This window comes from Sebastes umbrosus, chromosome 21, assembly GCF_015220745.1.
Source record: "Sebastes umbrosus isolate fSebUmb1 chromosome 21, fSebUmb1.pri, whole genome shotgun sequence".
Taxonomy (NCBI): Eukaryota; Metazoa; Chordata; class Actinopteri; order Perciformes; family Sebastidae; genus Sebastes; species Sebastes umbrosus.
In genome coordinates this window covers 11,303,469-11,315,777 of record NC_051289.1, presented here as the reverse complement: position 1 = coordinate 11,315,777, position 12,309 = coordinate 11,303,469, and the positions used below count along the sequence as shown (strand labels likewise).

The 12,309-nt window shown below is 40.4% G+C and overlaps 1 protein-coding gene across 3 annotated transcripts; it reads right to left on the bottom strand.

Moving 5' to 3' along the window:
- Positions 1–555: 555 nt before the first annotated feature.
- On the bottom strand, positions 556–11,488 carry cdk8 (cyclin-dependent kinase 8). Of its 3 annotated transcripts, none has more exons than XM_037757065.1 (13): positions 10,988–11,488; positions 8,371–8,446; positions 7,828–7,938; positions 6,619–6,759; positions 5,088–5,145; positions 4,871–5,002; positions 4,630–4,773; positions 3,466–3,535; positions 3,189–3,261; positions 2,908–3,005; positions 2,658–2,745; positions 2,391–2,549; positions 556–1,579 (listed from the first exon to the last, which is right to left on the bottom strand). In XM_037757065.1, exons 1-13 carry the CDS (start codon positions 11,113–11,115, stop codon positions 1,454–1,456), a joined length of 1,404 nt encoding a protein of 467 aa, XP_037612993.1. In that variant the 5' UTR covers positions 11,116–11,488; the 3' UTR covers positions 556–1,453. The 3 variants fall into 3 exon arrangements, with proteins under 3 accessions (XP_037612993.1, XP_037612994.1, XP_037612995.1); XM_037757066.1 differs by having other exon boundaries at positions 2,667–2,745; positions 10,988–11,487; XM_037757067.1 differs by lacking the exon at positions 10,988–11,488 and adding an exon at positions 9,372–9,392.
- Positions 11,489–12,309: the final 821 nt, after the last annotated feature.

The following is a 12,309-nucleotide window of genomic DNA, read 5'->3' as shown; positions in this document are numbered from 1 at the left end:
ACAGAAAATTAATCTGCAACAATTTTGACAATATATTATAAATGTATAAACATTTTCTTGTTTCAGATTCTGATTTGATTCTGATTGTAATTTCAATATTTGTAAGTTTTCGACTGTTGATCGGACATCGTAATGGCCTTTTTTTCCCCACAATATTTTCATGTTTTAATGACAAAATTATAATCTATTCACCAAGAAATTGTCAGATTAATCAGTAATAAAAAATTATCGTTTCTTGCAGCCGTCTTAAAATAACATACGTCAAAGAGTCATAAGTAAAGGACTACAAGGTCTAAAAAAAATAGAAAAATGTAGTGAGCTTTGGGTGATACCGGGTTTTGTTAAAAGTGCAAAGATTGATGTCACCTTTAAATATTCATCCAGCAAGTTTATACACATTTCCTGTCAGCTAAAGCGATTTATCTGAATTCTTGAGAAATAGTTGTGAAGTAGAAATGGCAAAAGAAAAGAAAAAAGATGTCGTTAAATGTGCAAAAGGGAACAATCAGTTTACATCGGTCATCAGCTGCTTGCACATACACACAATTAACAATATCAATGTTTTCACTTTTATTGTCAGGATACTTGCTTCATGTAAAATATTTCAATACAATACAGTACAATGCATGTTCCGTCTGCCATCCTCCATGCGATTGGTTGGTTTTGTCATCATGTTGTAAGGCTTACCCACAGCAGCCTGCGCAAGCTGCTTTGCCACACTCGCCATGAAAACAAAACCATGAAAACAAATTAAATTAGAAACTACTAAAATCTTTTTTTTTGTCATCTTTTTTTGTTGTCCTTTCTGAATAAAAACCCTCAACACCACAGCTGTGGGGGGGCTCCACATCCTCCCAGCATGCTTCACAGCAGCTCAGTTCAGTCCCCAGCTGAGGCCCTCGCAGGGCACAAAACAAACGGATAAACAGACAGACAGAGACAGACAGGAGGACAGTCGGACAGGGAATCTGTCACCGCTGGCAGTCACATAGCAGCTTTCAGTCTCATCCAAGCTTCAACGGGAAGAGGGTAACTGGCTGGGGTAGGTGGGGGTGTGGAGACAGGTAGAGAAGAAGAGGGGAGGAGATGACATCACAGCAGATTAACACGTGTCCCCCCCCAAACCAAGCCATCTTCTCCTGGCTGGTTCGACCACAGTATCCATTTTTCTCATCCACCCGCCTCGTGTTTCACCCATCAGGTTTTTGCTCTAAAGCGGTGTCTCTAATACTGGGGTTGTGTTATCTTGAAGAAGTGTAGACTGCTGCAGAGAAAGTGCCCTCTGTTGGGCGGGGTGTGGCTAGTTTGTTGCCTTGGAAATCCCCACATCCCTCAGTACATTCGTTCACGTGGGCATGGTGAGGGCTGTGTATGCATATATATACGTATATATATGCATATATATGTGTGTGTGTAAGTATAAGTGTATGAACGATTGTGTGGGAGGGGTGTCTCAGTAGCGGTGGGTCTGGTGAGAGTACTGGGGCGGCTGTTGGGAGGTAGAGGAGTATCCCATGCTGCTTTGGGGCAGTGATGTGCTTGGTCCAGGGTTCTGGTAGGCAGCATGTGGATTGGAGCGCTGCAGGGAGGAAGAAAACCACAATATTATCAACTACACTTCCGTTCAGCCTCAACTTTTTTTTTGTGATGGCTTGGTTTAAAGATTTACAGGTTAATTTGGAGGCTGTGACATTAGCCACAGACAGAGGTGTGGACTCGAGTCAGACTCACAAATTTAATGACTTTAGACTTGACAAAAAATAAAAGAAGGACTTGCGACTCGACTTGGACTTTAACACCAGTGATTTGTGACTTCACTTGGACTTGAGCCTTTTGACTTGAAAATACTTGATACCTTTGCCGAAGCCCAAAGATTAAAAAGTATGTTATTTAAAAAGTGTGTGCACGAAGACGATCAACTGCCCGGTAGCGGAGGTAACTCCGACAGCTTCAGAGATGTTGGGTTTATTTACTTTTTGAGAGAACCTTTATTGATTTTTTTTTTTACGAAGAGGATCTGAACAAACTGAATTTCTATCTTTGGTTGATTATTGCTGAATCGCCGAAATTTTTTTTTTTTTTATTGAACTCTAGACTCTTTATTTTTGGTGAATATTATTGTGACTTGCATTTGATTATCTTACACTTTATTCCCCGGATCCTCTTTGCTTGAACCAATCAAGTTGCGCCAGTTACTCAGTTTGGTGAGTGCATTATGACTTGTTCAGGACTCGAAACTCAAAGTTTGGGACTTGTGACTTGTCAGTCTTGACTTGGGACTTGCAAAACAATGACTTGGTCCGACTTCTGGGCACAGACATGCCAAGCTAACATGAGAGAGCTATATTTTCATCAAAAAAGTCAACTGTGGGAGGGAGGAGAGACCCTACCTGGTAGTCTGAGGTCATGATGAGGCCACCTGAGGTAGTGGTGGGCGGGACAACTCGCACTTTCTTCAGAGGCGGGCCCTGGGCATGGCTGTTGTCAGGGTTACCAGTGTGCCCCGCCCCGTTTGTGTGGTTGTTTCCCTGTTGCTGCTGCTGGTTTTTCTAATAGCAAAAAACAAAAAGAACACGTGTACATCGACTGTATGTGTACATTTACTACCTCTTTGCAATTACATTTCTGTATGACTGTAGTGAGACAGAATTTCGCACATTTCTTACTTTGTCTGCCTTGTCCTCCGGCTCCTCCTCTGTCAGGAACTCCCTCTTGGGGTAGGGAATCTGGCAGCCTGCAAACACACTGGAGGAAAAAACACAAAGAGGCTTGTCAACTTTAGACATTTATTCCCCTGACTCGGAGCTAATAAGCCAAGGGACCTGCTCAACGCGGTAGCCCAGGAGTAGCACAAGATAAATTAACTGTAGGTATGGGTATGTGTGTGTGTGTGTGTGTGTGACTCACTCAGAGGTGGGCAGCGGCTCCTCCAGAAAGTAGGGGTCCTGCATGGCCTGCTCGGATGTGATTCTACGGATGGGGTCCATGGTCAACAGCTTCTGCAGCTTTAATGAATTTCACACAATGTTAGCCTCAAACAAGAGACCATTAATAGAAGTGGCATAATGACAAAGCATGCTTCATTTGTCACTGAGAACAAAACTATAGCTTCTATTATAATTGCGCTATAATGTCTAAGTTATGCAAATCACATGCAGTTGCCCTATTCCTGAGGCATTTTAACTCACCAAGTGGAATGCTTTGCTGTCTGGTTTGACTTTGTGTTTCTCCATGTACTTTATAAGGCTGCAGTTTGTGTATCTGGGATGGAGAAGGAGTGCATTATATTAATATCACGCCTTCAGTGCAATTACCCCGAACATGAAGATGCAGAGTTATTACACGGTTAAGTAAGAATTGTGTACAACACTCAAAAAATGTATTTTTTGCCAGCAGACATAGCACTTTGTTTTTCGCTTTAACTTTGTTTCTGATCTTTCAGAAAACTAGGACAGCGGTACTCACGTGTTCCTTCTAAAGTCTTTCATCAGCGTGGAGTGTTCTGGCATCTTTTTGATGTCCTCCCAGTCTTTATCTGTCAAATGAGGGAAAGGCAGGATTACACCACGTCTCACCTCCCTCCCCTTCAAGAACAGATTATTTGGGTTGTAGGGTCTGGATTACAGTCTTTTAAGCATGATTTCCCCACAACAACCTCTTGTTACATAACATTGAGCTTTGGTTTTGACTTACACTTTAAGATCTGTTTTTTTTTTTTTTAACATAACTGAAAATGACTTCTGCAAAGTTTTTATACAATTTACATTTGCTTCAAGGGTTGATTGTCTTGCAGAATCAAAACAAAAATCCATCAGACAGACTGGTGAGTTACACAACTAGAGCAGAAGAGATGGTAGAAGGAAAAAAAAAAGAAGATCAGAAGCATCTTAAGTGAACTGGAAAATATAGGCCCAAATGTAGCCCTGCAAGTAAAAGTTTCTATGTTTGCGACTTGGCTTCATCTATCGTGTCAGTGGATTGGTGTTCAGAGCCAACAGACCACAGTACCGCCTGGAGAGAAAAAAGGAGCTTGAAAAGACCGGGCAAATAATCTGCCTCTGCTAGGAACGGAAAAAATGCTTATCCTTCCACGGCATTTTTCCATTGAAAAGGCAACGCAGCACACTGTGACACTTTGGTATAATAGCAACTGAACAGCATTAATAGAGGCACATTGGGCCTCATGCAGTAATATTCTCTTATATTTTGTCTTAATTTTCTGTTAAGAGAAGTCAACTCCAGATGCACCAAACCTTCCTAAACATCCAAATCTGCTCTTACCCAGGTGTGCTGAACGATGAATCCCACTTGATCGTAAATTGGAGGCGTGTGACCGATTGTTTATTATTAGCATAGATAATGATAATTCCCCAAAACACTATATAAGGGCAGGTGTTGTGCCATGTGCAAATACTCTGGCACATTCCCAAGAATTGGAGAGAAAAAAATGCCATAAGAAGAACGGAGATAAGATAAAGATGATAGATAGATCGATGGATAAATGGATAGATAGATAGATGTCACAAGCAATACATCCCCTTTCAAAGCAATTTGGAGATACCATTAAAAAAACTGTACAAATTGAATGATTTAAGTATTTTTCTGAGTCTGGTGGCAGTGGATTCTCACCAGCAGGGAAGCCCATGACGTTAAAGATGCGGTCCAGTTGGTCGTGGTGGTAAGGGTTACTGGTCTTGATGTCCTCCTGGCGACAGTGGAATATGGGCTCAGACGTCAGCAGCTCCGCAAAGATGCAGCCAATCGCCCAGATGTCTGAAGGGGAAAAGCAGAGCACACATTAAAGTCAGAAGAACTGGCTGATCACACACGTGGGAAGTGGCACAGACAGATGGTGATGCACAGCTCTCACCGATGGCTTTGGTGTAGTGCCGAGCCCCCAGCAGTAGTTCAGGTGCTCTGTACCAGAAGGTGACCACCACAGGGTCGAGATCGGCTAAAGGCTTCAGCGGTGAATTGAAGAGACGGGCAAACCCCATGTCCGCTGCAGAATAGACATCACAGTCAGTAACGTAATGGCAAACTTAAACAATAACTGTGAACATTTAAAAAGGAGATATTATACATACCAATCTTTACTCTACCCCTCTCCGGCCCTTCCCCCATCACTAGAATGTTAGCTGGTTTCTGAGGAAAAGAGACAGATTTTGAAATGCTTCCACAATCCAAACATTTGACAAAATTACAGCAAAACCACTGCGATTAAATCAGCTTTGTTTGGCCCAGTTGTTGAGGCCATGATTTCTGCAGGGTTCACAAGACTTTTTAAGACCACATAGAATGTGATTTGATACCCGTTTCACAGTCATACCAGTCAAAGTATGATGGGTAACCAGTAGGGAACATCAGGCCTAGAATTATATCACATTCTCAGTACTTTCCAGCAGTATATAATAACAATTCTTTACAATATAATGCAAGCTGGATAAATTAACAAGTAAAAATGATTAATCATTTACATTTTTACTAAAATAAACACTTGCTATTATGAGACAATGAGCGTCCTAGTAGCTACTGTATTTAGCATTAGTGGCAGTAATTATTACAGGTCTGATGGTGCTGGCTGAACCTCCTGCACACAAAATCTATTGTCATAACAATACCACTTTTAGTTTACAAGTAGAGGTGAAACAATTAATCAATTAGTTTTCAACTATTAAATTAATCGCCAACTATTTAAATAATCGATTAATCGGTTTGAGTGATTTTTTTTAAAGAAAAAAAGTTAAAATTCTCTGATACCAGCTTCTTAAATGTGAATATTTTCTGGTTTCTTTACTCCTCTATGACAGCAAACTGAATATCTTTGAGTTGTGGACAAAACAAGACATTTGAGGACATCATCTTGGACTTTAGGAAACACTGATTGACATTTTTTTACCATTTTATAACATTTTATATAAAACAAACTGTGCCTACAGCAGGCATGAGAAAATAGGCTTTTGTAAATTATATTTAAGCCTTTTTTAAATCAATTTAATTTTCTGAATTCAATGCTTTTTCAGTCATTTCAAGACTTGTAGATCCTCTGTGGGTTACTGCATGCGGTGTGTAATGAAAACTCGATGTTGCTGCCCTCTAGTGGACATAATATACACACTGCATCCCACTGGAGAAACCATTTCCATATCAGTGGATGTAAATGGCAGATAATTTGGCCTCCCAGTCAAACAAGTAAAATCTGTTAAAACCCTGAGACTAAATTGAGACTATTTTGAATTCTTATTTTACAGAACCAAATGCAAAACTAGAAACAAAGCTTGTAAGTTTCCTTCAGAACACAATAACTGCTAATGTAATAACCGTCCACTAATGCAACTATAACATAGACTATTGTAGAAAAAGTGTATATGAAAAATGCATGCTAATCTTTGTCGACTTAAACCTGTTAACAATCATTATTCATTTACACACTAAAAACATTTACAGCATGTGAAACTAGTAAGTTATGAGCCACAACTCAACACTGACGCAGCTTCACATGCCTTTGGCCAATAACAATCTTCCAATCTCTCGTCAACTGCTGCCTTGTTTTCCCTTCTACCAAAATATTTTCTCTCTCCCCCTCCTCTCCTCTCCTCTCCTCCCCAATCCTCTTACAAGGTCTCTGTGGAGGACCCAGTTAGCGTGGAGGTAATGGATGCCATCCAGGATCTGGTAGAGCAGAGACTTGACCATCCCTCTCGGCAGCTGAAGTGGCTTCTTGTTGGCCTTGGACGCTCTGTGGAATTTAATAATGTGCTACGGAAAGACAAGATAATAGTAAATTGTGGTGTGTGTGTGCGAACATAGACTACAATCCATACTTTTTTGTGCTTTTGCCACATTTATATGGTCACAAATGTAAGTTTACGCTACAGGCAAGATGAGTAAGGCTGATGCTTGTGGCGTGTGTTTCCACTTCCTTGGGAGGGGAATGTGAGTGTTGCAGCTTTGTGGCAGAAAATGGCATTTTAACTCAGTTCTGATAGCCTGCCAAGTGTAATGAGGGTGACTACCAAATGTTGAATACTTCTTGGTGTGTGTGTGTGTTTTAATGAGATTTAGCAATGCATAATTAGCACCATTTTGAGTTTCCTTCCTTACAACTGGCTGATGGTGAATGTGAGTATATATAGGCATCAGTATTGTGAGTAATTATGCATCTGTGCCTTTGTCCCTCATTTTAAAAAACAGCACGAGGCATAAAAATATATAACCCACATAAACTCATATAAATGGGTGGGAACCTGCAGTATGTGCATGTGCGTTGGTCTAAACTAATAAAGAAATGGGTCAAAATGAATTACATTAATCTGGCGATACGATACGTATCATGATACCGGGGTTACGATTCAATATTTTGTGATACTGTAAGGAAGGTGATATATTGTAATTTTTTTAATTTAATTTCAGGAAAACTGTCATAGTATAAAGAACACACCACCACATAAAATGAGAGTAAATTAAACTTTTTTATGCAATCAGAACAGTGGGATCTGCATTTGCATTTATCACTGTCCCTGTAACATCTAACATCATAGCACTACTTTGAGAGGGAACATGCACTAAGAGGGCACATCTCTTTGCAAAAGTATTGACTGAGTTAATCTTTGCATGTAAACTATTAATTAAAAATTGATAATGTTTTTGAGAATCGATAAAGTATCGCAAAACATAATATCACGATACTCGATAATTTCAATATTTTCTTACACCCCTAACATGCATTCCCCGCTCATATTGGCATATTCACAGGACAATATTCCAGTATGTTTGATAGGTCATGGCATGCAGCTCCAGTGTGTGTTGCGTGTGCGTGCGTTTTACCCAGAGATCATGTTCGGCGTAGTCGAAGAGCAGCCATACTTTGCGGTCTGCGTGTGACAGGAAAACCTTCTGCAGTGAGATGACGTTGGGGTGCTTCAGCTCCCGCAGCAGCTGCAATACACAAACACACTCAGAGGACTGACGGCAGAAATCACGGATGACAAATAGCCAATTTGCACTAGTTAACGCTGCTATTAAAAGGCTAAAAGTGGGAAAATTACTGTACTGATTACCATAAATAATACAAACACAATATCACCTGTACAACTGAATGCAATACAATACAAAGGACTCATTTTTTGAAGCATATGAAGTTTGAGAGCATAATTTATATTAATCTCTACCCTTTTGTATGCATTACATTAATATACATGTTCTTCTTATGTGATTCTCTCTAGCTCTTGTGTTTGATGTCTGTTGCGTACTTTACAAAAGTTACTCCGTGAAGGTGATTCAGTTATTACATAAGCCACCTAGGACTGTCATGAGGGTGTTGAACAGAGACCAAACAAAAAGGGACAAAGTAAGCCAGGTAGCTCTTACTGCAATCTCTCTGCAGGCTGACATGGAGATGCCAGTGCCTTCAATCTGCTTGAGGGCGTAGTCCTTATCATCCTTCCTAAAAACAGAGAGAGGCAGAGCAACATCAACACCACACCAGACCAGACTGCGAGCCCCCTGATAGCTGTCTGCACAGAAACATAAAGGGGGGTCACTTGGCAGCTGGCACAGGGGCACCGAGAAGAGGCCGAGTTGCATTACCTCCAGATTTGTGTAATCAAGCTCACCTCTGTGGCTCAAAACAATACATGGGGAGAGGAAGTAGGCCCTGTCTGGCAGCTGGCGAGGGACAAACAGAACAGAGCACAGGGACTGGCTCGCACTTGAACGAATTGGTTATAACCCCTCCCTACCCCCTGGCCTAAATCATCTCATAAACTCTTGCTTTGTGCTTCCTCAGGCCTCGTCCAACTGCTGCAGCACAAATTAGCTCATAAACAGGAGCCTCCTAAAGTGAACACTAACTTCTTTAAACACTTTAAGGATCTTTTGTGTGGTTCTGGCTGCCAGTATGTCCTAGTATGGGGTCTGGTAGCTCAAGCTACTCCCCAGGTCCAGACACAGTTTCATGGATTAGAAACAGTAGGGAGAAGGGGAATAAATAAAAGGATTAGAAATGAAGGTGGATGGCGCCCTAGTGTCCTTCGGGTTTAAGGTGCTGACTATGAACCACAGAGTAAACAAAGTTCGGGTCCAGCCAGGGACCTTTGTTGCATGTCTCCCTCCCCTTATTTCGTGACATGGCAAAAAAGCCACCAAAAAGGGAATGAATGTGGGCTTAGGTTAGGATTAATACAGACAAAAAAAGAGCATGAAATCAATAAAAATGTAGGCATGTTAGAGAACAGATTTGATCATACACAGGACTAAATTAAAAATAGCCAAAAATCAGCTCTTATGCCAGATTCCTTTACAAATTAACAATTTTAAGCAGCCTTCTGGGTGATGGCACAATTCATATAAGTTGGTGTAAAGATATTTACCTTGAGTATGATAAAAGCAACCCCCCCCCCCTCGCCCCCCGCCCCCCCTGACACCATTACCAAGTGCCTGCTCATGCACCTGCTGCATGCATTTTTACCACATCACCTGCAAAAGGCTCTAGAAGTGTCACAAAAAGGGAAGCCAGGATCACACTGGTGAACCATATGTTAGTGAAGCTTCATCAGCATCCTGACAGTGCAGGTAAATGCACTAATTTCTCCTTTATTTCTCTACATAAATCTCTACCCGCATGCCTCATCTGCAGCCAGCCTTGAAGAGGAGAAACAGAGTAATTAACATGTATTAGGGCGAGAGAGAGAGAGAGAGGAGGCTGGTGAGACTGGCTTATAGAGGCCTTGCTGACCTGAATTTTTTACCTGCCACAGCCAACATTTAGCCTGTATTTGGCAGGTGGCAGGTGCCAATTTCATTCCCTGCCTACTGCATACATTCACCAACATCACCTGCAAAAGGCTCTTACTTTTTACTAAATAAAAATACTGTTGAGCAACAACACAGGAAGAAAAATAGATGCTTTAGAAGTGTCACAAAAAGGGATCACAATGGTGAAGCATATGTTAGTGAAGCTTCACCAGCATCCTGACAGTGCAGGTAAATTGTGTGCTTTTACTAAATAAAATACTGTTGAGCAACAACACAGGAAAAAAAATAGATGCTTTAGAAGTGTTTTAACGCCACAAAAAAGGGAATGCATGTGGGCTGAGGTTAAGAGTAATAAGGATAACAAAAGAGCATGAAATCAACGAAAATATAGGCATGTTAGAGAACAGACTTTATCATACACAGGACTATATTAAAAATAGCCAAAAATCAGCTCTTACGCCAGATTCCTCTACAAATTAACAATTTTAATCATTCACACAAAGCCTTATAAGTTGGTGTAAAGACATTTACCTTGAGTATGATAAAAGCAACCCCCCCCTTGACACCATTACCAAGTGCCTGCTCATGCACCTGCTGCATGCATTCACCAATATCACCTGCAAAAGGCTTTTACTTTTTACTAAATAAAAATACTGTTGAGCAACAACACAGGAAAAAAAATAGATGCTTTAGAAGTGTCACAAAAAGGGATCACAATGGTGAAGCTTCATCTGCATCCTGGTAAAATTTGCACTAATTTCTCCTTTATTTCTCTACATAAATCTCAAACTGAATTTTCTACCTGTCACAGCCAACATTTACTCTGCTATTTGGCAGGTGGCAGGTGCTAATTTCATTCCCTGCCTGCTGCATAACATTCACCAACATCACCTACAAAAGGCTCTTACTTTTTACTAAATAAAAATACTGTTGAGCAACAACACAGGAAAAAAAATAGATGCTTTAGAAGTGTCACAAAAAGGGAAGCCAGGATCACAATGGTGAACCATATGTTAGTGAAGCTTCATCAGCATCCTGGCAGTGCAGGTACATTTTGCACTAATTTCTCCTTTATTTCTCTACATAAATCTCTAACAGCATGCCTCATCTGCAGCCAGCCTTGCAGAGGAGAAACAGAGTAATTAGCATGTACTACAGTGAGAGAGAGAGGAGGCTGGTGAAGTGATTCACTGGCTTATAGAGGCCTTGCTGGTGCTGATCATCAACTCACCCATCTTTTCTCTTCGCCTTGTAAACATGACCGTAGGTGCCTCTTCCCACTTTGCATCCTTCGTACTCAAACAGGTCCTCGACTCGCTCTCTTTCTCCGGTCAGCTTCACTTTAAAATCATAGTCCATTTTCTTCTCAATGTGTCCTGCTCCTTCCTTTATTAAAGCGTCGCTTTGGGAGGCAACTAAAGCTACTAAAGCTACTCCAACGAGCTGCTCGGTTTGGTAGATTCAGCTAGTCGCCGTCCACCTCCAGCGTGGCCCTTTTCTCTCTTCAGCCCAGCTTCCACATCGAGTTTTCTGCTTGAATTGTTTGTTACTGAGAGAGATGCTCGGTGCTCGGAGGTAGTCCAGGTGGGAAACGAGCCCGAGATGTTTTTCCTTTCTGTTGTTGCTGCTGCGTTTCTCTCCCCAGCCGGTATATCTGCTCCCAGAGAGACGCACTTCAACTCCGTAACGACGGACGGGTTGGCGCACGGCACTGTCGTAAAAACGTCGTGAAGACAGACAGACAGCCCTGCAGCAGAGAAAGAGACCTAAAGAAAAAATGGGTTAGACACTAGGAACTTTGGTTTTGTTGGTGCAAATAAGCAGTATAATAACAAAAGAATAGATAAAAACGTTAGAATAAAATAAGAATAAAAAAATTTAAATTCTACCATAGACAATATAAGCTATAAACAAAAATAAACATGATATAAACAGATAGTACAAAACTGATGATTTTACACATGCCCCAACTTTAGCCACTTTCAATCCATTTTATTCTATCTTATCCCATTTAATTTAATTATATTTAAATTACACTATATTGAAATATTATTCTAGTGCATTTCTTTGCCCCATCAAGCAATATAGTCTTCTTATACGCTTTAATTCAAAACAAATGGATTAAAACAGCTATACTGAGGTAAAAGACATGCAGATTTCTCTTAATGCGCTTGTAATACAGCACTGATATATTCCATAATATGGCAAAAAAATAGATATACATTTATTTCAACATATGGCTGTTATGATTGAATATACTTATACATCATCTCTAATTAGTAAGGATTTCCATATAATAATTAGAGATGATGTTTAAGTATATTCAATCATAACAGCCGTTGTTTTTTTGCCATATTATGGCATATTTCGGTGCTGTAATATTTGCACTATCTGTTTCTATCATGTTTAATTTTGTTTATAGCTTATATTGTATATTGATAGAATTTAAAGTTGTTTATTCTTATTTTATTCTAACGTTTTTATCTATTCTTTTGTTATCATACTGCTTATTTGCACCAACAAAACCAAAGTTATTTTGACATGGTCATGGAG

What these genes read in the sequence shown, in the direction of transcription:
- cdk8 (XM_037757065.1), bottom strand. Translation starts at nt 11,115, where the DNA reads ATGGACTATGATTTTAAAGTGAAGCTGACCGGAGAAAGAGAGCGAGTC. An exon ending in AAAGACTTTAGAAGGAACAC is followed by an intron (nt 3,262 to 3,465) that starts GTGAGTACCGCT and finishes TCTCCATCCCAG; the next exon opens with ATACACAAACTGCAGCCTTA. An exon ending in AGGCAGACAAAGTAAGAAAT is followed by an intron (nt 2,550 to 2,657) that starts GTGCGAAATTCT and finishes TTTTGCTATTAG; the next exon opens with AAAAACCAGCAGCAGCAACA.